Source organism: Corythoichthys intestinalis, chromosome 15 (genome assembly GCF_030265065.1).
Source record: "Corythoichthys intestinalis isolate RoL2023-P3 chromosome 15, ASM3026506v1, whole genome shotgun sequence".
Classification (NCBI taxonomy): domain Eukaryota; kingdom Metazoa; phylum Chordata; class Actinopteri; order Syngnathiformes; family Syngnathidae; genus Corythoichthys; species Corythoichthys intestinalis.
This window is the reverse complement of record NC_080409.1, coordinates 41,750,631-41,774,727: the sequence shown is the minus strand read 5'-3', so window position 1 is coordinate 41,774,727 and position 24,097 is coordinate 41,750,631. Positions and strand designations below refer to the sequence as shown.

General features: G+C 40.1%; 1 protein-coding gene across 2 annotated transcripts in view; it reads left to right on the top strand.

Annotated features, from left to right (window-relative positions):
• The window catches only part of aqr (aquarius intron-binding spliceosomal factor), a 145,165-nt gene that overhangs the window by 58,083 nt on the left and 62,985 nt on the right, over nucleotides 1-24,097 (top strand). For both annotated transcript variants that reach the window (XM_057859735.1, XM_057859734.1), the window contains exons 23-26: nucleotides 4,743-4,812; nucleotides 5,478-5,588; nucleotides 7,590-7,699; nucleotides 23,667-23,802. In XM_057859735.1, coding sequence (XP_057715718.1) covers nucleotides 4,743-4,812; nucleotides 5,478-5,588; nucleotides 7,590-7,699; nucleotides 23,667-23,802 — 427 coding nt within the window. The remainder of the gene's footprint in view (nucleotides 1-4,742; nucleotides 4,813-5,477; nucleotides 5,589-7,589; nucleotides 7,700-23,666; nucleotides 23,803-24,097) is intronic.

The window sequence follows — 24,097 nt, the reverse complement described above, 5'->3', positions numbered from 1 at the left end:
AAAAATATACTTATTAGAGTAGTTTTACTAAGCCTAGAGGTGCACGATAATTCTCGGTCTGATAATAGGAATTATGATGTCATCCCAATAAATCTGATAACATTATTAGGGCCGATTATTAGTATTTGATACACTGCCAATGGGTTTTCCCATTGGCAGTGTATCAAATACTTGTTCTCCCCACATATATAATATTTTTGGCTATGTGTCGGTGGGTTGGGATGTGTGCTTTTGTTCCCACGCCTGTTTTGCCACTATGCAAAGTTTTGTTACTGTTCTAGAGATCATATTTTTTCCATCACTGAGTGCTAAACCTTCCTATGGCAATTAGCAAATGTTTGCATTTTACAGTGTTATGTTTACAAGTTCTTGAGAGGCCTTTTGGTTATTGATAGGCGTGCTAGCCTATAATTGCCAGGTTAAGAAAGTTGTTTCATGGAGCAAGACCACAAAAGTCTCCTCTCCTGTTGCACCAAATGCTTTATCTGCTGATAAAGCCAAATGCTTTATCTGCTGATAAAGCACAATACAATAGGTTAGGTTTATGTTTGTTTTAGTTGAGTGCTCATTGTTCAGGGGAACACATTGCCAATGATATTGACTGATTGATTGTGATTGACTCAAATTATATTTATTTTGAAAAATAAGCGCTTTCAGTGTTTCCCACAGGATTTTAGGAGACTGTGGTGGGAGGGTCTCTGACCATAGGATTTTTTTAAACTGTGGTGGTGGGCTGCATCGGAGTCGGACAGCCACACCATGTCATGCCACGGCAAATTTTTTTTTTTTTTTCATTATTTTTTTCCCCCAAGAAGAACCATAACAACGATATATTTGAAATATTTCATTAGCTAGGCTAATGTTATAGCTCTCAGCTACGGTACATGTATGTAAAATGCGTTGCTGAGTACAGCTACGTTACCCTATGTAATAATGCGACTTTTTTTCTCGTAGCAATAGTACGACTTACATCTCGTAGTGACTCAGGGTTGGCAAGAGCCATATTTGACCCCCCCCCCCCCCCAAAAAAAAAAAAAAAAAAAAACCTGATACAGTATGTCTGGAGCAGCAAAAAATTAAAAGCCTTGTACAAGCCTTATAATTATAAATACTAGCTATATTAGCCTACTATAAAAATGACTAAGTTGGCTAGAAATACATAATTAGCCTTCATGATTAAATGTTTATTTTCCCTGCAGTGGATCCTATAGCGCACCACGTGACTACTCTGTTGTACGATGACACCACAAGTTTAACTTCATTACAATATTAATGAATTGAAAGAATGTTTGTATCATGTTAGTCCTCCTAGAAATCCTATTAAAACAAAAAATATATTTCCCTCCCCCATCTTTTTCCATTTAAAAAAAAAAAAAAAAAAAAAAAAAGCTCCGAAGCAGCACTAAAGAGCCGCATGCGGCCCAAGAGCCGCGGGTTTCAGACCGCCGTCGTAGCCCTCCTTTTTTCTTTTTATTTGACCCTCATAAGTACTACATACCACAACAATAACAGTCCTTCTGTCAACTGACCCATTTACAGGACAGGGGGAATTCTAATGGCCGTGTAAAGAGTTTTTCTTGATTCGGTGAGAAGTTGAATAGTTTTTTCCCCGTTGTTCGTGAACTAAATTTCCACACAAACGCACATCGAGGTACCATTAACTTAGCAAGGAGAGGTAAGAGAGTCATTTTTCGAGTGTCCCAGAGCTCGCGAAATTGTGGGGGGGCGCATTTATCCAACTTTCGTCAGCCATAATTGTCTGAAGTTGGCGCGTCGGTGTTGTGCCGAAAAATAGCCACTCCACGCGAAATGTCCCCCCGACGGGAGCGCCCACACGTCACTCGTACAAACAGCCTTTTCTTACCAATCGATGGACACGGAAACGACGTTCTTGTACTGTGAATATGTATCATTTTACTCTGCTTGAACTAATAAATACTTTACTGTGACCAACGCTCTGAAAATAGAGCAAGGCTTTATTTTGGGCCCCGCCTCTCCGCGCAAGTTCAATCAAAGTTTGCTTTCCGTCCAAGACGGCTGTCCACCGCTCACTTTCGCCGAAAAGTCCGATCGAAACTATTGTAATGCCCCGGATATGGGGAAGAAGGAGAGAAGTCTGTATTTGCTTACCCACTCGATTGTGGTAACAATAATAAAGAAAAACAATAACAAAATAACAGCGGGCTGCTACGACATGCGACCGCTATCTCTCGCTATCTTGCTCGTTCTCCCATTCTTCCTACTCGTTCCCCTTGCGTCTCTTAAATAAATAAATAAATAAATAAAATACTACTCTAAAATGCTGCTCTCGCTGGCGCGGGTAGTAGAGTGGAGTGGGCTACAGCTGTGTAATCGGCTGACTGACGCATCTGATTAGTATTTTTTTTTTTTTTCGGGGGGGGGGGGGGCAAACGAGACTGTGGCGGGCCCAAACGTCCATTAGTGGGAAACACTGCGCTTTATTTCAAGTCAAAACTGTTCTTTGTTTGGTTCATTATAATAATGTTCGTTCCCATGAATATTCTGGTAAGGTCAAAAGCAAATCTAAGCTGAATCCACCACTAGTATTTTTGACCTACAGGTGTTAAAAAACATGAAGGTGAATACATTTAAGAATTATATATACCGTATTTTTCGGACTACAAGTCGCACCTGAGTGTAAGCCGCATCAGCCGTAAAATGCCAAACGAAGAAAAAACAGAAAACATACACAAGTCGCACCGGAGTATAAGTCGCATTTTTGGGGGAAATTTACTTGATAAAATCCAACACATAGAACAGACATGTCATCTTGAAAGGCAATTTAATATAAAAATACAATAGAGAACAACATGCTAAATAAGTTAAAGTGTACAGTGCATGAACAACGAAATGCGATTATACCGTCCTCACCAGGGTGCTACGGCTCGGTGCTGGCTAGTCAGCGGGCTAAACTCCCAAATGATGATGCTGGACGTCCGTATAATTTGCTGAATCAATTTCGTCCTCGATACCAAACAGGTTCGCATCGACGTAAATAAATGATAATTAGGTGCTTTTACAGCAATGACATAACACGAACGGTCAGCATGCGTTCGCTAGCATTAGCGCATCGTTCAAACAACCACACAACCTGCTCTAAGTGTCCGATCGCCAGTGGAAAACACACAACAACAACAGAAAAGATGATACACACAGGCGTTGCCTCTGTAGAGATATTTTACAAGCATAAACAATGAACGTAGGTTCGCAGCCGTGATCCTCTCTTGCTAACTCGCCCACTCACTCAGATCTACGTAGATGTCGGTCTTCTTCTGGCGTGTGAGCGCTCTTCTTCACGTAAACAAGTGCGAGTGCGCCCCCACGTGGACGTGAAAACGCACAAACTAAAAGCATGCATTTCAATATAAAAAAGTCAATATACAATTGAACACACATTGCCAAAGGCAGAACGCGAACGTGGCCATAGCTATTAAGTTATTCAGATAACTATAGCATAAAGAACATGCTAACAAGTTTACCAAACCATCAGTGTCACTCCAAAACACCAAAAATAACATGTGAAATGATATCATAATGTATTAATAATAATTTCACACATAAGTCGCTCCTGAGTATAAGTCGCACCCCCAGCCAAACTATGAAAAAAACTGCGTCTTATAGTCCGAAAAATACGCTATAGTTATTTTTATTTTATTTAATCTTTATTTTATCAGGCCGTCTCATTGAGATTAATATCTCTTTTACAAGAGAGGCCTGAGCACAAAAATATTATCGGTATTATCGATTATCGTATCGGTATCGGCCTTGAGGAGCAGGAAGCTATCGATATCGGTTTCAGAAAATGGATATAGAGTAGATTTAAGAAGAAGAAACACTACTCTTACTCTTCTACTTTGGGCTACACTAGTCATTACATTTTTCCTCTTCGTTCTACATATTAGATATTACTTTTTTGTGTGTGCTAGACACGCCAACTGTGGCACTACCAGTTTCATCAATTAGACGTCGCAACAATAATCACATGACTCCATTATACCAATCACTCATTTAAGATTGGTATTCTATGACCACGCCGGCCTGTTCAATCACATGGCATCTTTAAAGCACCGTAAAAAAATGAAGTATTTTACATAGAGCGCTGTTGTCAACATGACTCTGAAGCGTGGATTGTAACATCTTTCCCAGTTTTTATTTGGCACCACTTGACCACAGAAAACTGGATATACGTATGATCTTTTCAGTTTCATAATAGGAAATACGTTTTCTCCATTAAAGGGCACTCATGCTCGTTGGACGAATGAAACTTCATTTGTGTTTTTTTGTTTTTCCTCTCGATGGAATTTAAATATATTTTTTGGTATTTCTTGGCTTAATGTGGTTGTGTAGTAGGTTATAGTCTTCTTCTTCTTCAAACTATAATAATAACTATTCATATAGATTTAAAAAAATACTATCGTTAAAAAAAAAAAAAATCAAAACATTATAAGTAGTTGCTCAAAATGTTTCTCATTACCTGAGTATTCTTTTCTCCAAATACTCTTTTACTTGTACTTGAGTACATTTTTTGGATGACTACTTTCGTTTTTACTTGAGTAATATTATTTCAAAGTAACGCTACTCTTACTTGAGTACAATTTTTGGCTACTCTACCCACCTCTGTCCATTCTCACCTAGCTCTTTCTGAATGTCCTTGTCCAATTTTAACTTCAAATCACTTTATACTGTCTGACTGATTACCTGCCTTAATAACATCATTCCAGGAACACGATTCACTTCACGCCTACTCAGATTGAAGCCATCCGAGCAGGCATGCAGCCAGGGCTCACCATGGTAAGTTGTTGATATTGACTCGTTTAAATAGCAATTGGAATAGCAAGTGTGTGAAAAACCACATACCGTCAAACATCATTGTGTCGTGGGAAGGAGAGCATTTTAAAACCCAAGCTTTGAAGTGGGCATTCTACCACATTTGCACATCTATAATTGTATATGTTCCACTCAACTTACTTTTAGCCACACCATTCCAGCCTGCTAATCTTGTTACTTTGGTCATTTGCTACTTCACACTTGTCCATGTCTTGTGGTTTATCCTAAATCACGAAACAGCCCGAAATTACCCTTCTTTTACGGATGTTGCAGCAGTCGTTAAAGGTAACAGTAGACACACATTTGCCACCATCCAGTCCACCCCTCCTCAGCTGTCATGCCAGGTGATTACGCGCTGATTTATTCAGGAATGCTAAATTGCACTCATTATTTTCCAGAGGAAATGACTCACCTGAGATGCTTAGATGAGATTTTTTTTTTTGCAACCACCCCCCTGATGAAAAAAAAGCCTTATTTTATGCTGATGAGAGGCCCCAAGGATACTGATACTTCCTTTAGTTTCAGACATATACAGTGCAAATTCTTGGGGCAGTTAAAATGTATTGGGCGCCTATTGCTATCGGTAGCAGGTTAATTCTGTTTTTCTTCCTCACATTCTTCATCTGCAGGTTGTCGGACCGCCGGGTACTGGCAAGACCGACGTTGCCGTCCAGATCATATCAAACATCTACCACAACTTTCCTGATCAGAGGACCCTCATAGTCACACACTCTAACCAGGTTAGCCCATTACCATGTACTGTGGGACAAATAAGTATTTAATCAACCACTAATTGTGCAAGTTCTCCCACTTGAAAATATTAGAGAGGCCTGTAATGCTCAACATGGTTAAACCTAAACCATGAGAGACAGAATGTGGGAAAAAAAACAGAAAATCACATTGTTTGATTTTTAAATAATTGCAAATCATGGTGGAAAATAAGTATTTGGTCAATACCAAAAGTTCATCTCAATACTTTGTTATGTACCCTTTGTTGGCAATAACCAAACATTCTCTGTAACTCTTCACAAGCTTTTAACACACTGTTGCTGGTATTTTGGCCCATTCCTCCATGCAGATCTCCTCTAGAGCAGTGATGTTTTGGGGCTGTCGTTGGGCAACACGGACTTTCAACTCCCTCCACAGATTTTCTATGAGGTTGAGACCTGGAGACTGGCTAGGCCACTCCAGGACCTTGAAATGCTTCTTACGAAGCCACTCCTTTGTTGCCCTGGCAGTGTGTTTAGGAACATTGTCATGCTGAAAGACCCAGCCACGTCTCATCTTCAATGCCCTTGCTGATGGAAGGAGATTTTCACTCAAAATCTCTCGATACATGGCCCCATTCATTCTTTCCTTTACACAAATCAGTTGTCCTGGTCCCTTTGCAGAAAAACAGCCCCAAAGCATGATGTTTCCACCCCCATGCTTCACAGTGGGTATGGTGTTCTTCGGATGCAATTGAGTATTCTTTCTCCTCCAAACACGAGTTCCTGTTTTTCTACCAAGAAGTTCTATTTTGGTTTCATCTGACCATAACACATTCTCCCAGTCCTCTTCTGGATCATCCAAAGGCTCTCTAGCGAACCGCAGACGGGCCTGGACGTGAACTTTCTTCAGCAGGGGGATACGTCTGGCAGTGCAGGATTTGAGTCCCTGGCGGCGCATTGTGTTACTGACAGTAGCCTTTGTTACTGTGGTCCCAGCTCTGTAGGTCATTCACCAGGTCCCCCCGTGTGGTTCTGGGACTTTTGCTCCCCGTTCTTGTTATCATTTTGATGCCACGGGGTGAGGAGGGAGTTGAAAGTCCGTGTTGCCCAACGACAGCTCGAAAACATCACAGCTCTAGAGGAGATGTGCATGGAGGAATGGGCCAAAATACTAGCACCAGTGTGTGAAAAGCTTGTGAAGAGTTACAGAAAATGCTTGGTTATTGCCAACAAAGGGTACATAACAAAGTTTTGAGATGAACTTTTGGTATAGACCAAATACTTATTTTCCACCATGATTTGCAAATATATTCTTTATAAATCAGATAATGTGATTTTTTTCCCCACATTCTGTCTCTCATGGTTTAGGTTTACCCACGTTGACAATTACAGGCCTCGCTAATATTTTCAAGTGGGAGAACTTGCACAATTAGTGGTTGACTAAATACTTATTTGCCCCACTATACATGACCTCCGATATAAAGTTTTGTGATTTCCGTATTTTTCTGACTATAAGTCGCAGTTTTTTTCATAGTTTGACTGGGGGTGCGACTTATACCCTGAAGTGACTTATGTATGAAATTATTACCACATTATTGTATCATTTCACATGTTATTTTGGTGTTTTGAAGTGACACTGATGGTTTGGTAAACTTGTTAGCATGTTCTTAATGCTATAGTTATCTGAATAACGCTCAATAGCTATGTTAACATATGTTTGTATTTCGTTGTTCATGCATCATGTAACATTATGATACTGTACACTTATTCAGCATGTTGTTCTGTCTTGTATTTTTGTTTTAAATTGGCTTTCAAGATGACATATCTGTTCTATGTGTTGTATTTTATCAAGTAAATTTCCCCCAAAAATGCGACTTATATTCCGGTGCGATTTATATGTTTTTTTCCTCTTCGTTAAACATTTTATGCCTGGTGCGACTTATACTCAGGTGTGACTCATAGTCAGAAAAATACGGTATATGGGCTGGATCATATATAAATATATTTCTCCGCCATTTTCTTTACTACCAGGCTCTTAACCAGCTGTTTGAAAAAATCATGGCGCTGGACATTGACGAGCGCCACCTCCTGCGTCTTGGCCACGGAGAAGAGGAACTGGAGACCGAGAAGGACTTCAGCAGGTGAGGACAGATGAGGCGGCGATGACACGCCACCGATACGGGCGGGAGATGCCGTCTAAGCAAACAAACCTTCGAGAACTATCTTATAACTTAATCAAAGCCAACACACACATCCACTTACCCAGCTGCCCACATGCTAAATGAGTCTTAGCCAAAACAGACAGAGCCACCTGATACTCTCATATGTGTTTCTCCGTGAGACATCCTCAGCTTGCCAGTCTTCTCATTCATTGTAAGAGATCTCTCCCAGTTCACCTAGTAATTAGCACTCTCGTCATTACCCCGGACCTCCAAGCACTCTGAGAAATGACAGATACGTAAACTACGGTGTGAGGGCCAAATACACGCTGCTCTGTTTTTTAATCTGGCCTATCACGCGTAGTGCTGTATGATAAATATATGTATGTATATATATATATATATATATATTTATATATATGTAATATATACTGTATATCGCCAAAACGAACTTACTATCACTGTTATACCTATCAATCGTCATTATCGCCAGTAACTGAAAACAAATTATTTTGTGCTGACCCGCAGTCTACCATAATGGAATTCCAATAGCCACAGTAGTACAATCAAACAGCCTCTAGATATCACCATTGCTATTGAACAATCATACTATTTCATTCACTTGCCAATTATTTCTATCACCACTTACACAAACAGAATCTGGTAATCCACACAGAACACAGACTATGGAGGGCCAGGTGTGCAACAATTAAATAAATACACGATTAAACAAATAATTAAAAGTGTCATTAAAATGCTCCTATTTCAACATTTATTTATTTATTTCAATATTTATTCATGTAATTCAATTTAAATTCATTTATTTCCATTTTTATTTATATTTTTCAATTTGTACTTATTTATTCCAATTTGTATTTATTTCAATTTTTATTTATTTCTATTTTTATTTCCATTTTTATTTATTTCAACATTTATTTATCCCAATATTTATTTATTTATTTCAATGTTTATTTCTTTGAATTTTTATTTCCATTTTTGTTTACTTCAACATTTATTCATTTATTCCAATATATATTTATTTACATTTTTATTTATTTATTTCATTATTTATTTATTTCTTTCAACATTTATTTATCTGAATTTTTATTCATCTCATTCTTGCACTCCTTTTCCCCATATGGCCGCATGAAATAATTTTATCTGTCAATGCCTCATCAGACTCTGTGGGCGGGCTTGAACTAGGCGGCGTTTTAGTTGAACGAGTCTTGGTACATGGCTCTGGAGTCAAGCTAGTACTCCTTCCATGAGCTCTCTCTCGCCATAAACCGCTGTGTTTTGTAAGCCACGTGCTCAGGGTCCGAATTCCCTGCGTGAACGTGTTCCGCTAAGTCATACATGCCTGTTATTAAATCCCGAGAAAGCTGATGCAGAACCTCAGCAATCGTTGCCATGTAGAGAAGAAGCATTTTTTAAAATTTTTATGTCAGATGCTTGGTACGCAAGCTGAGAAAGCTTCACAAAGGCCAAAAAGCAAACCAAAGTGGCCAAAACACTGACTTATTTCAACGAAACAAAGGAGGGTACACTGTTGTGTCTCTGTCTCAATGCCAAGCTTGGCTGCACATCGGCCGTGAATGAACACCTAAAGCGCTGTCACCCAGTTGTAATTTTGGAAGACGACAGGAGACAATTACAAGCTGGCAGATTGTAAGTCTATCTACCTAACAACATGTTTTATTGAAGTTGCTAAGCCTGTCGCGATATGCAATGAGTCCATTTATTGCACGGTAAATAAAAATGAGGGCGGCTTAATTTTCAAGGCTGCATTTTATCGTAGCGCATGTGCGTGCATACATTTGTGCTTGCGTGCTGATGGCATATGAGACAACAGTTCCTTTAACAGATGTTTATTGGTCATCAACACGCTGTAGAATTAAAGTTCAGACATACAAAATAAGAAAACACATCTATATTAAACACTGTAAAGGTTAGCATTGCTACATTGAGGCTAATGGGGAAAAAAAGAAAACCTACTTTAGCCTGTTATAAAATATTGGCAGCCTTCTCCAAAACGCAAACTTGCGGTTAAAAGGTGACTCTTCAAACTTGAAAAATCACTGGTTAACAGCATTTGCAAATGAAAAAAAAGAAAAAGAAAAAAAAAATACTGACACCACATGCAATGACAAAATGAGCTTTTTTTGCGGAGTGTAAAGCTTACGGTTAGCGGTTTCGCAAACATACTTCTGGTGAACATTTCAAAATAGAACAGGAAAAAATTTAGGGTTAGGGTTAATTTATTTGTTTTGCTCTGTGTAATTGCTATTTGCTATTTGCAATAGTACCGCCAGTATTATTTAAGATTTATTGTAGGTTTTCGGGCTGTGGAACGGATTAATGGAATTATAATGTACTCTGATGGGAAAATCCTGCTCGACATACGACCATTTCGACTTACAAACAAGGTGCTGGAACGAATTAACTTTGTATGTAGAGGTACCACTGTAATTAGATATCTTTACATTCATTCATTCATTCATTTTCATTCATTTTCCATGCCGCTTGTCCTCACGAGGGTCGCGGAGGTGCTGGAGCCTATCCCAGCTAACTCGGGGCAGTAGGCAGGGGACACCCTGAACTGGTTGCCAGCCAATTGCAGGGCACAAGGAGACATACAACCATTCACGCACACACTCATACCTACGGACAATTCAGAGTGTTCAATCAGCCTACCAAGCATGTTTTTGGGATGTGGGAGGAAACCGGAGTTCCCGGAGGAAACCCACGCAGGCACGGGGAGAACATGCAAACTCCACACAGGAAGGCCGAAGCCCGGGATTGAACCCTTGATCTTAGTACTGTGAGGCAGACGTGCTAACCACTCAGCCACCGTGCCGCCAATATCTTTACATTCATGTAAAAATATGCATGCTACTGTGGTGTTTCTGTTTACTCTGAATAGTTTTACGTTGCAGCACTACTTGATGCATTTAATATCTGCGGCACATCCGTTTAATGTAAATTCAAATCTAGAGTGAGTGGTGATAAAGCTGTCATAATTATATATTCAAATATTTTGATCCAATTTGTTTACAGATTTATTGGTATGTAAAAGCCCTGTTAAGTGGCTAAGATGACTCTCAGGGACAAACCTTAGCATCTGACATGAGACACACCTCCCCCATTATATTAGAATTTGAGGACAGCTTCTGCTGTACAATTTGTCGCTTTCAGACACACCCAGTGCTTCTTACAATTGTCTTTAGAATCTTATGTCAATGTGTAGCTGTGTGGTGCAATACTGTACATGGAGAATGATTTTATCTTTTCTACATTGTATCAAAGTTTGGCCTGCTTAATTAACTCAAATGTAAAAATCTCACTCTTGTGGTTTTGAAATGGAAATAAAAGTGAGTCAGCCCTTCCTCCTCTTAAAGTGCGCTAGGAGACCTCTAATACAGCTGTAACTTTGGCATTAAAAACTCTAGAATACATTAAGGCCCCTTCTGATTAAATATTCACCAAGTATTCTACGACACTGACACAATGAGTAAGTGGGCTTGATGGTGTAATCATGGAAATATAAAGGAATGACTGAGTACATGTCAGGCTTTAAAAGCATTAAAATATTACATCAATAGAAGTACTTCTATTGTTCTCAAGCCCGTCGTGTAGGAGTAGTTGTTAGCGTGTTAGAACATAGTTTAAGTAGTACTGTCCAATCTACTGGCATCATTGAAGAGATATGGTTTCAGTTTCTAATAAGTGAAAGAGGTCGCTTTCAAAACATTTTTTTCAAGCCAAGGAACAAAATGAATCATATTTCAATCTAATTTCAATACTGAAAAATAGTTGCAACTAGGGTTGTCCCAATCGCAAATTTTTGTACCTGAGTCCAAGTCACCTGATTTTGGGAATCTGCCAATACCAAGTCCCAATCCGATACTGAAGAAAGTCTTTTTCCTTTCTTTTCTTTTCTTTTTTCTTTTCTTTTTTTTTTTAACCCTATTTCCTTACTGTGTATATTAGTGATGCACGATAATACTTTTTGAAGGGATACCGCTAACCGATAATTTTCTCATCATTCAAGCCGATAACCGATAATGTCAAGCTGATAATTCTATTAAAAGATATATGTAAAATTTTAAAGTATACACTAGAGCAAACATAACTTCAAAAATAGAATTTATTGCTCTTTTCATCAAATGTGACTGATGACAGATTAGATGACATTTTGTAATGGTAAACTTTAGGCAACAATTACTTACAGAGTAAATACCTAAGTTGCACAAAAATGCATTTAAAAATAAGCCATTCCTAACAAATATAACATTACTACACAGCAAAAACACACCTCCTTAAAACTAGTCAGTTTACCGTGTAAATTTATTTGAAATAAGTGAAATTATCTGCCAGCGCTTCAAGTAAATTTCACTCACTTAGATTTCTTAAAAAAGGAAAATTGCTAGTTGAAAATAAGCTTAACAGCCTTATTTTAAGCAATAAATTATATTTAATCCTAAAAAACGTGTTTGGCAGAAATGTTCTTTAATCAAGAATAGATATGGTTCAAAACATTATTAGGGCCCGAGCACTAAGCGTGCGAAGGCCCTATTGTTTTGCAAAGGATTATTTTTTTTTTTTTTTTTTTTTTTTTTTTTTCAGGGCAAATGAAAACGGCCAATTTGGAGGCCTGAACATGCACGAAAAGTCACCAAAATTTGCACATACGTCCGGAAAATTGTAAATTTCGATAATTTTGCAACGTTGCAAAAAAATATAACAAAATGGCTCAGTGGCGCCCCCTTGAAATTTTAAAATTGGCCTATAACATTAGGGTATGTCAGCGTAGAGCAATGAAATTTGGGGGGTCTATACCTTGTCCAAAACCGCTCCAAAAAAGCATTTACACGCATATTCCAAACCCAACAGGAAATTGGTTATTTTGGATCAAATATGAAATTTTTATCGATTCACAGGGTGCACATTTGAGACCTTTTCGCAGAGGGAGTTAGTTGGATCATCTTCAAAATTGGTGAGACTGTTCAGGAGACATATGAAATCTTAAGTTTTGAAAATGGTGCGTTTTCATTCACGGGTCTGACCTGGGCGTGGTGCCAAAGTCGACCATTTTTTCGGCAAAATGACAAATTCAGTAAATGACTAATAGTTCCTTGACACAACGTTCAATCTTTTTCATATTTGGCATGTATGTGTGGTATCCCACCCTTAACACGAGTGCATTGAAATATTACCCATTAGGTCTAGCGCCCCCTAGTGAGAACAGGAAATGCCTTTTTTTACGAGACAGGTTCCTCCTCCAAGGGAAAAAAATCTGTTGACCTCAAACCTGCATCAGGGGAGCCTTAAGACCTGTGTTCAGGTGCCTGATGAAAAATATTGAGGTTTCGTTGAGGCGGAGGGGTCCAAACAGGAAAGTGAAAATGAACGTCAACAATTTGTCACGCAAAAAACTTTGAACAGTCATAACTCGGCAGATATACAACATATCTGCGCCAAACTTCCCGTGTTTGTTGAGAGTCATACCCTGAAGGTTCTTGTAGGGGTCATTTGCATCAACTCTACAGTGCCAACTAGTGGCGACAGAAAGAAGTTTTAAAAAAGGCCTTTCCTATTGGGTTTTTTCAACATAGAGCAAGGAAATTTGGGGAGTACATACCTTATGCAAAACTGCTCCAAAAAGTCTCTTGCACCCGTATTCCAAATCCAACAGGAAATCGGGTATTTTGGATCGAATGTGAAATTTTCATGGGTTCACAGTAGGAGTTTACATTTGGAGGCTTGAATATGCACAAAAACTCGTAAAAATTTGCACATACATGCGGCTTTGGATAACGTTCGATAATCTTGCAATGTTACGAAAAAATGTAACAAAATGCCTCAGTGGCGCCCCCTTGAATTTTTCAAAAAGGCGTTTCCTATTAGGTTTTTTTAACATAGAGTGATGAAATTTGGGGAGTCGATACCTTGTGCAAAACTGCTCCAAAAAGTCTCTTGCACCCGTATTCCAAATCCAACAGGAAATCGGGTATTTTGGATCGAATGTGAAATTTTTATCGGTTCACAGTAGGAGTTTACATTTGGAGGCTTGAACATGCACGAAAACTCACAAAAATTTGGACATACATGTGGCTTTGGATAACGTTCAATAATCTTGCAACGTTACAAAAACATGTAAAAAAATGGCTCAGTGGCGCCCCCTTGAAATTTTCAAAAAGGCCTCTCTATTTAGGTTTTTTCAACGTAGAAGGATGAAATTCGGAGAGTCGATACCTTGTACAAAACTGCTCCAAAAAGTCTCTTGCATGCGTATTCCAAACCCAACAGGAAATCGGGTATTTTGGATTGAATGTGAAATTTTTATCGATTTACAGTGTGCACATTTTACACCTTGGCACCTAGGGAATTAGTTTGATCATTCTCAAAATTGGCGAGACTGTTCATGAGGCATATGAAATCTTAAGTTATCAAAATGGTGTGTTTTCATTCACGGGCCTGACCTGGGCGGGGTGCCAAAGTCGGCCATTTTTTCGCCAAAACACCGAATTCGGAAAATGACTGATAACTCCCTCATACAACGTTCAATCTATTTTAAATCTGGCATGTGTGTGAGGTATACCAGCCTGAGCAGGACTGGATTGAAAATTTACCATTTGTGCTTGGCGCCTCCTAGTGGGAACAGGAAATGCCCTTTTTTTACGGGACACACTCCTCCTCTAAAGGGAAAAAATCAATCTACCTCAAAGCTGCATAAGGGAAGCCTTAAGACCTGTCTTCAGGTGCCTGATAAAAAATATTGAAGTTTCGTTGAAGCGGAGGGGTCCAAACAGGAAAGTGAAAATGACTGTCAACAATTTTTCTCTCCAAAAACTTTGAACAGTCATAACTCGGCAGATATACAACATATCTGCGCCAAACTTCCCGTGCTTGTTGAGAGTCATACCCTGAAGGGCCTTGTAGGGGTCATTTGCATCAACCCTACAGCGCCAACTAGTGGCAATAGAAAGTCACTCGTTTTTCCAATACATGTCCAGTTCTTTTCAGGTTGGTCATTGTAGTTTCAAGACCTATTAAAATACTTATTTACGGCCCATGTCCACGTGTCTCTGTCTGTTGCCGTGACGACCCTTTATTCGCCATTTAAAGGAAATACTTTTTTTCAGAGACTCAGGCAGCTTATAGAGCCACAATATTTGGCACACTTGGTCGAATTGGCCCAGTTAGAATATTAATTTTGGTTTTGAATAAGGGCTTGGCTGCACAGCTCAGTAGTACCTCCTTTTTTGTAGTACTCTCTCCACTAGGTTTTTTTTTATCTGTTAGGTGTGTGAATGTAAAGAGGCGACTTTCGAGCTTGTTAGGTTCTAATGAGATGATTAGAGAGGAGGATCTGCCACCACCCTGACCTGCACACAGTCCGAGTTGCGCTAGATTGCGAGGGCCCGTTCAGTCCTGCTTGCAGGCCTAGTTTGAAATAATTTTTTCTGGATTTAGGTGAAAAGTGACCAATTTTTTAGATTCATGGGCTTAATAAGAACAAATAGTAATATTTACTTGAAGTAAGTGGAATAATCTGGCGCATTCATCTGTTAACTAGTCTTGAACAGTCAAAACAAGATGGAAAAATTATTTGACTAGATTTCAGGAAAAAAATTCTGATTAAGACATTAATAAATTTGCAACGTACTGAATGCACTACTGACGGACTGACTTCTTGTGAGTGTAGTTTGGTGCATGTTGAAATTATCATCTAACCGCTGTGCCGTCATGATACGCATGCTTACTTGACTGACATCATTTGTCCAAATGTCTGTGGTGAAACTGATGTGATCGGCATGTTTTCATGAAGAATGGTGGTCATATAAAATGTATAAACTGCATTATTTTTTCCATCCGGGGCTTTGGCTCTCGGGTCACTTTGGTCAAGACGTCTTTCGTCCAACCGAGCCTGGCAACTCCTCCCTCCTGTGCTCTTCAGTCCGTCCGCCCGCAAAATGAGCCCCCACACCAGGCCTCAGTCTGGCCGTGGTGCTTAATGAGTTGAACCCGAGATGAGTGGCGGCTACGCTGCCCGAGACCGAGCCGTCAAAAGCGTCTCCGACCATCACAAGTCATTAGCAAGTTTAGCCTAGATTAGTTTATGTTTGTTTACATTAGCTTTAGCCTTCGCGCTAGCGGCAGCCTCGTATTCGTTCCACAAATCTTTGTGATACAGCTTTTAATGGTTGATCAGGTTAGTGGTGTGAGAATGTGGATGCTTTCTTAGCGCCTCGTAGAACTTCTGCAGTGCATTTGTATTTCTGGATTATTTTGTTACCTTTTAGCTCTTATTTATTATTATTTTTTAATTAAAAACTCGATCTTTTCGACCCGATTCCGATCCTCTGAAAAAGGGCCCGCTCGGCCCGATTTCCCGATCATGTGATTGGATCGGGGACATCCCTAGTTACAGCATCATAAAACGCCACATATTAAAAATTCATTCATCTTCCATGCCACTTATTCTCACTAGGGCCGTGGGGGTGCCAGACCCTACTTCACAATTAGTGTTAGTCAGTGTAACCATGGGTTAAATAACTTGGACATGTCGGTTTGCATGTGCCACATACAGGAATTTAAGTAAGTATCTCGGGATGTCCTCACTGTATTTCGGGATATTTACACCAAAATTATGGGATATTCACACCAAAAGATATTAACCGGTAAGACTTGATTTGAATCAAAACAACCAATTGTCTGCAAAGCTTAATTTTTTTAAGAACCTTCATTTGGCCATCACTGCTCTCTTTGGGGGAGGGAGTCAACCTCTGCTACCACCTGCTGTCAACACTTTTGTTGTCCAACATGCCTCTTAGCATGCATTGCAGCACTACAGATAATCAAAATTCATGTTCTTTGGTAATTATTTCTTCAGTTACTGTTCCAGTTGTTTCATTAATTGCAAGTTATGGTATTTGGTAGCACTTTATTTGACAGTGGCGCCATAAGACTGTCATTAGACAGTCATAATTATGACATGACTTTGTCATGAGCATTAATAAATGCTTATAACAGATGTCATTTAGTGTTATCCGGCAAATTATTTCACTTTTGAATGGATGTAAAAGATCTGAGCTGGACATAAATGGATTTAGTGACATAATTTGCCATAAAGCTAATCTGTCATAAGCATTCAGTCATGCCCATGATAGTGCAATGTAATAATTATGACAGTCTTATGACGCCGCTGTCAAATAAAATGTTACCTATTAACCCAAATAAATCAATAAATAAGCCGCACTGGATTATAAGCCGCAGGATTCAAAATGAAGGAAAAAAAGTAGCGGTTTATTGTCCGAAAATTACAGTAATTGTCAAGTCTAATACAGTGTCTTGGTGATAAAGTGTTGCTTTATCAGTTGTAGCCAGTATCCCTGCTTTAACTTGTACTTATTCAAAGGCTCAAACAAGTAACCAAACCCTTTCTTTGGTCTTTATCGTCATGGTAAAAAAATATTCTTGATTGGCACACTACTTTGATCGGAGGTGTAGAGTTGGCTCATTAACAGGTTTGCATCACCATGACTACTGTGAGCTAGTGACGGGATCTGTCGTTCACTTGAGTAAACGAATCCATTCCGGTTCGTTCAGTAAAACGATTCGTTCAAACGAATCGTTCAACGAATCGTTCGCCCCCCTCATCTCCCTCCCCACCCAAATGAATCGTTCGGTTAGTGAACGGGAAGTGACGTTGCCGAACGAATCACCAAAGACCGCTTCGCAGTATAACTGAACGGGAAGTGACATTGCTTGGTCCCTCCCTCTCTTGCACATTGACCACTCGTCGTAGTTTCAGAAATGAGTGACAGGCGATATCATTCTGCTCTCAGAGACAGCCTCGTCTCCCTCCCGCTGCTGCAAAAGCGAGGGAGGACTTCCGCGTCGTCTGTCCTAGTTCTATGGGCTCAAAGTCATGGCTCGTGCTTGCATTTCGAATTAGGACACGGTTAAACATTTTCCTTTTGAGGGGGAAGTCGGGGTTTGGGGTCGGGGGCGCACGGACTTTCTTTAGCATGATCTTGCTCACATATACAATGCTGCTGCTAACAGCCAACGCGGCATGCTTGCTGTCACGAAAATAAAAATAAATCGAAAGTTTAATTTCTAATTATGGAACGGCCAACACATCATATTAACCTCTCGCTCTGTTGTATTTTTGTTTTTTATTATTAAGATGATCGTTTTGAATTTTTGCACTGGTATTAATAAATAAAATAATCCGGTCAGCTCCCCTGTCGTCCCCGCATCTCAGATCGTCAAATGCTGACGAGAAATAATTGTTTGCTTTATGATTTCGCCTTTCTACTCTTATTAGTCTGTTAAGAAAAATGTAGACATATTGCGACATCTCCCGTGTCCGCGCGCTTTGTTTTTGGGGCGCTTGAGTAGCACATGATGGACGGATTGACATAATTTGTCAAACCAACAGACACCCTCTGACACGAAAAAAAAAAAAAACACTCGGAAAAAATTGACATGTATATACAGTTTCATTGCAAATCAGTATTATGGTGATCATACTAAATATTATTTTTTTTCTGTGCACATATGAGGTACATATCGCTGCCATGAAGCCTCCATATAGTGACAGTTCTCTGCCCGCTTCACTGCCGTCACGCGACCGCAGCTCAGGTTTTGCTTGCCTCGTAGCTACGTGTGTTTTAAATTACTGTAAATTTGATAGTATATCGTCATAGGCACAGTCCCGAGTCTGTTGAGAAAAGTAGAACACTAAACCATGCTCGCTAGATTTGTGTGGTGTTTTTGTCTTTTTGAGCAGCATTTGATAGGCTCCACGTTAACAAATATGTGACAAAGTCGTTTCCTTTCATTTTATGACTCGTTCACCGCATAGTCATTACTGGAAAGTCAAGTTAGCAGCAAGCTAGGTCAGGAACCGGAGGACCGAATCACTGAACGGGAAGTGACAAAACTCAGTCTTTCCCCCCTGCCTGCACGCTGGCTGCTTATTGGCCACACGTGGAAATGAGTGACATACGCCATGATTCTGTTTCCGCTCCCTCCCCTGCCCGCGATGAGGCTGGCGTCTGATTGGTCGTGTGCGATGTCAGAAGACGCTGCCGCTTGCTCAACGCCCTCCCACGCAGCGAACAAGCGCCACCAACTTCATAGAACGAATCAGTGCAGATGGTGATTAGTTCGGTCTCGTTCACCCAAACAATTCGTTCAAAAAGAACGAATCGTTCGCGACCGATACAACACTACTGTGAGCTCGTCAGGATCCTTGGAAAGAGAGTAATGCTACGTTCATACCATAGTGCGTGATGCTCAATTTGGCCTTTTGTTCATTCAGATTTCTTTACTTATCAAGTCATATTGCAAACATGCAATGTATGCGACTCTTCATGGTAAGAGAATGCGTCTGTAATGTCACATGCTTGCGCACTGTAACACGTCAAGTGTCTTAGTGTTTACAGAAGTACAGCAAAGAGTCCGCCGTGATGGCTTTGTGGCTATATCAAAGATTTTATGTTACCAGAGGCAATATTTTTTAACCTGATAGCTTCACGTGCGGCATCAAGAAGGAAAAAGTATTCTCTTTGCATTTGTCCGTATTGCTCGTTTGCATCTATTGTTTGATTTATCGAATAATGGTGAAGTATCCCACTTGCTGATAGGTCGGCTTTTAACAAGTATCTGCTCTATAACTACGACATGTAAAAAAAAAAATAGTTCTCGTTTGGCACATCCAATTGTAGTGACTGATAGGTTGAGCGTAACTTGCCTTAGCCAGTCAGTTCAACCGAGCTCTGAAAGGGGGCTGGAAATTGCGTGATAATTTTTGCCACAGATATGTTAGTTTGGAATTTGGGTTTTAAATTCTGGGAGGGGAAAATGCAGTGCCACATGCCTCGGCTAATATCACCCACTATCCTTCAAGTTTCTCCAACTAAATAGGCGAGTAGCATTGACTATGAATTCAATGTTTTTATACGGTTACTCAAGTTTGTGACAAGATGACCTTGTTAATTACCTTATCCATCTGTAGCGCAGAGCAAATTACAGTGGGAGAAAGGTGGGAGGGGTGTTATGCATGTGCCGCCGTGCCTCGTTTAGTCTATGCACGCTGTTCATGAACAGTACACTGGCAATTTGCTTGTAAATTATGTAGGAAATAAAAGGGCGGCGATGGAAACATGAAAAGAAAAGCGATCTTGCTAGTATCATTGAATGCGTTCCCCGTCTGTCTGTGAAGATTTCCTAAAAATGTACACCTCACAGCTCGTTCCCTAACCGAGCACCGCAGCACCAATTAACACCAAATACAGTGGGGCAAATAAGTATTTAGTCAACCACCATTTGTGCAAGTTCTCCTACTTGAAAAGATTAGAGAGGGCTGTAATTATCAACAACTAAACCTCAACCATGAGAGACAGAATGTGGAAAAAAACAGAAAATCACATTGTTTGATTTTTAAAGAATTTATTTCAAAATTAGAGTGGAAAATAAGTATTTGGTCACCTACAAACAAGCAAGATTTCTGGCTGTCAAAGAAGTCTAACTTCTTCTAACGAGGTCTAACGAGGCTCCACTCGTTACCTGTACTAATGGCACCTGTTTTAACTCATTATCGGTATAAAAGACACTTGTCCACAATCTCAGTCAGTCACACTCCAAACTCCACGATGGCCAAGACCAAAGAGCTGTCGAAGGACAGCAGAGACAAAATTATAGACCTGCACCAGGCTGGGAAGACTGAATCTGCAATAGGTAAAACGCTTAGTGTAAAGAAATCAACTGTGGGAGCAATTATTAGAAAATGGAAGACATACAAGACCACTGATAATCTCCCTCGAGCTGGGGCTCAATGCAAGATCTCACCCCGTGAAAATGATAACAGGAACGGTGAGCAAAAATCCCAGAACCACACGGGGGGACCTACAGAGAGCTGGGACCACAGTAACAAAGGCTACTATCAGTAACACAATGCACCGCCAGGGACTCAAATCCTGCACTGCCAGACGTGTCCCCCTGCTGAAGAAAGTACATGTCCAGGCCCGTCTGTGGTTCGCTAGAGAGCATTTGGATGATCCAGAAGAGGACTGGGAGAATGTGTTATGGTCAGATGAAACCAAACTAGAACTTTTTGATAGAAACACAGGTTCTTGTGTTTGGAGGAGAAAGAATACTGAATTGCATCCGAGGAACACCATACCCACTGTGAAGCATGGGGGTGGAAACATCATGCTTTGGGGCTGTTTTTCTGCAAAGGGGCCAGGACAAACTGATCTGTGTAAAGGAAGGAAAGAAAGAATGAATGGGGCCAAGTATTGAGAGATTTTGGGTGAAAATCTCCTTCCATCAGCAAGGGCATTGAAGGTGAGACGTGGCTGGGTCTTTCAGCATGACAATGATCCCAATGACACAGCCAGAGCAACAAAGGAGTGGCTTCGTAAGAGGAATTTCAAGGTCCTGGAGTGGCCTAGCCAAGTCTCCAGATCTCAACCCCATAGAACATCTGTGGAGAGAGTTGAAAGTCCGTGTTGCCCAACGACAGCCCCAAAACATCACTGCTCAAGAGAAAATCTGCATGGAGGAATTGGCCAAAATACCAGCAACAGTGTGTAAAAAGCTTGTGAAGAGTTACAGAAAAATTTTGGCCTCCGTTATTGCCAACAAAGGGTACGTAACAAAGTATTGAGATGAACTTTTGGTATTGACCAAATACTTATTTTACACCATGATTTGCAAATAAATTCTTTAAAAATCAAACTGTGATTTTCTGTTTTTTTCCCCCCCACATTCCGTCTTTCATGGTTGAGGTTCACCCATGTCGACAATTACAGGCCTCTCTAATATTTTGAAGTGGGAGAACTTGCACAACTAGTGGTTGACTAAATACTTATTTGCCCCACTGTATGTGATGTAAGAAAACAAACGCCTGACAAATAGATGTCAATGTCGAAATATATTTCTTTGTCGCTGCCTAACAGTCCAAATTAACTTGTTGCCCTCTGTTGACAGCGATAGACGTCCAATCCACTTGAACTTGGAACTGTCATCCTCTCCTCCCTGTCTGTCTTTGTCAATGCCACTGAAGCGTTAGCATTCACTGCCTACCTTCCCAGTTAAAATTAATTTATTGTCTATTGTTGTAAATGGCAGCTATTGAGTTTAGTTGTAGTGCCTCTAGCCTCAGGTTACGAGTAGTAACCTGTATGTGAGGGCAGCTGCATCACAGGTTAGTTCTTCTGGGCATCAAGGTCACTTTTTTGTTTAAATAGACTCTGGCCAAAAAAGGCGGAGCTGGGCCATTGTCTTTTGAGTCATTTGCTGACTGAGGATCTTTGCACACCTTCTAAAAATAGTGTAACCCCTAGAAACCTTTCCACTTCCTGTCTGTGCGTACTTAATGCCGCTCTCTGATTGCGTTGCGTTAACACTAATCAGCTGCATCAAGCCGAGCACAGACTCACTCTCAAGGACAGAAACTAGACACCAGTCAGTGCTGTAACATCAATTCCAAAAAGTAAATGTTGCTTATTCTAATCTATACAGTACTACCTAAAAAAATGAAGAATATCAAGCAAAGGTTGTTTTATTTTGACAATTTAACATAACAGATGAAACCAACAAATTTCATTAAGCCAGAAATATATTGATTTGCATTTTATTCATTTAAGATGTCAAATTCACCTTTTAAGTGATTTGCAGAAATGCAACAACTGTTTGAGGATACGTATTCTCGTTTTCTAAATTGGACTGAATCCTTTTAGAAAAAAATATGTGCATGTAATATAAAAATAATTACACTTGAATTATCAAGTCATCATTTCTCCTCCTTAAAATTCCTAGATTTTCAACAATAATTTTAAAATGTATTGTTATTTATTTAATGTATTAATATTAAATAAATATAATATCTAAAGCAACACTAGGTAACTTTTCAACCTTTATAAAATATTTTCATAACATTTGTGATAATATGTCGACTGACAACTAGTTGAATGACACCTCTTTTATATCTTGAGGGAGACGGAAGTCGATTCAGACGGTTTCGCACGAATGCTGCAAAGATGGCAGAGCAACAACAGACAAAAAGTTTTGTCAAAGGAGGAAAAAAGAGGCTACCAGGATATACAGAATAAACATTGGCCCGGCTTTCACTCACTGGCGTGACGCCCAGCCTGTGGCCTGGCTACCAGTAGAAAGCACTGAAAGCACCCTCTCCGGAAATCGTGAGAATATGGGAGGACAGTTGATGAAAGCCCGTCTGGATGCCGCCAAGAGTCTACTTAATGTCGGGTTAGAGTTTGGCGAACCTCCCTTAAGCCACACGCCATCACGTTTGCTTGTAGCGTTAGCCGCTAGCGTTAGCCTACCTTCTGTTTCTTTGGCTTCCTGATTACCACATGACTCCATACGTAAGCACACTGACTGCTTTCTTAAATGGGAATGAACATAGCCGGACAACACTGAGTCAAAGCGGGATGAAAAGATTATATTTTCTTGTTTTATTGAATTACCGAATTTACCGACATGGTGAAAATTACGTCGGTCATTGTGAAGAATTTCGGTAACAGTAAATTTTCGGTTTACCGCCCTGCTCTAGATTCATTACCTTATTACTATTCGTTCTTCACACAGCCGCTGGAAACAGAAATGTTGTGTAATCCATCTGCAGGCGACTGGGAGATTGGATTTTTGATTCATCGATGATTTTAAGGCACTGTTCGGGTGTGCGTTGGTCCTCAAGGGAAATGCAGTTTTCGTTAAGGCAAAACACTACTGCTTTTGTCCACTGGCGTCGCTAAAAGCGACCAAACTGAAAAGTTGCAAAGGGCTGCTTTAATTTATATTAGATAAAATTCTTATCTGTAAAGCATACATTTGAAACATAGAATTACTCAAAATACCTTGACTAAACTATGAGCCTTGATTAACCACTCCCTTTCTACCCATTTAGGTATGGCCGGGTGAACTACGTCCTGGCCCGACGACTGGAGCTACTGAAAGAGGTCGGAAGGTTTCAGGAGAGCTTGGATGTCCCTGGTGATGTGTCCTACACCTGTGAGACAGCTGGACACTTCTATCTCTACCAGGTAAGCAGTTATTTTGTTTCTCAAGCTTTGGGAACAGCTGCTGCACGTAACTGCTTCATCCCTACTGTTTCTCTTCATCGTCTTTGGGTTGTGGGCTTGGGTGCTCTTGGTTTCCATCAAGCTGAATAGTTCTGCACAATCTTGTGCGTAATGACACTGTTGTCACCTTACTGCCACATGTTATATGCTGTGTTATTGCTTGCATGAGTCTGCAAATAACCCATGCAGAGAGATAGGGACGGTGTCAGCCTCCACTGTTTATTCCTGACACCTAATTATCACCGGACTCTTGGGT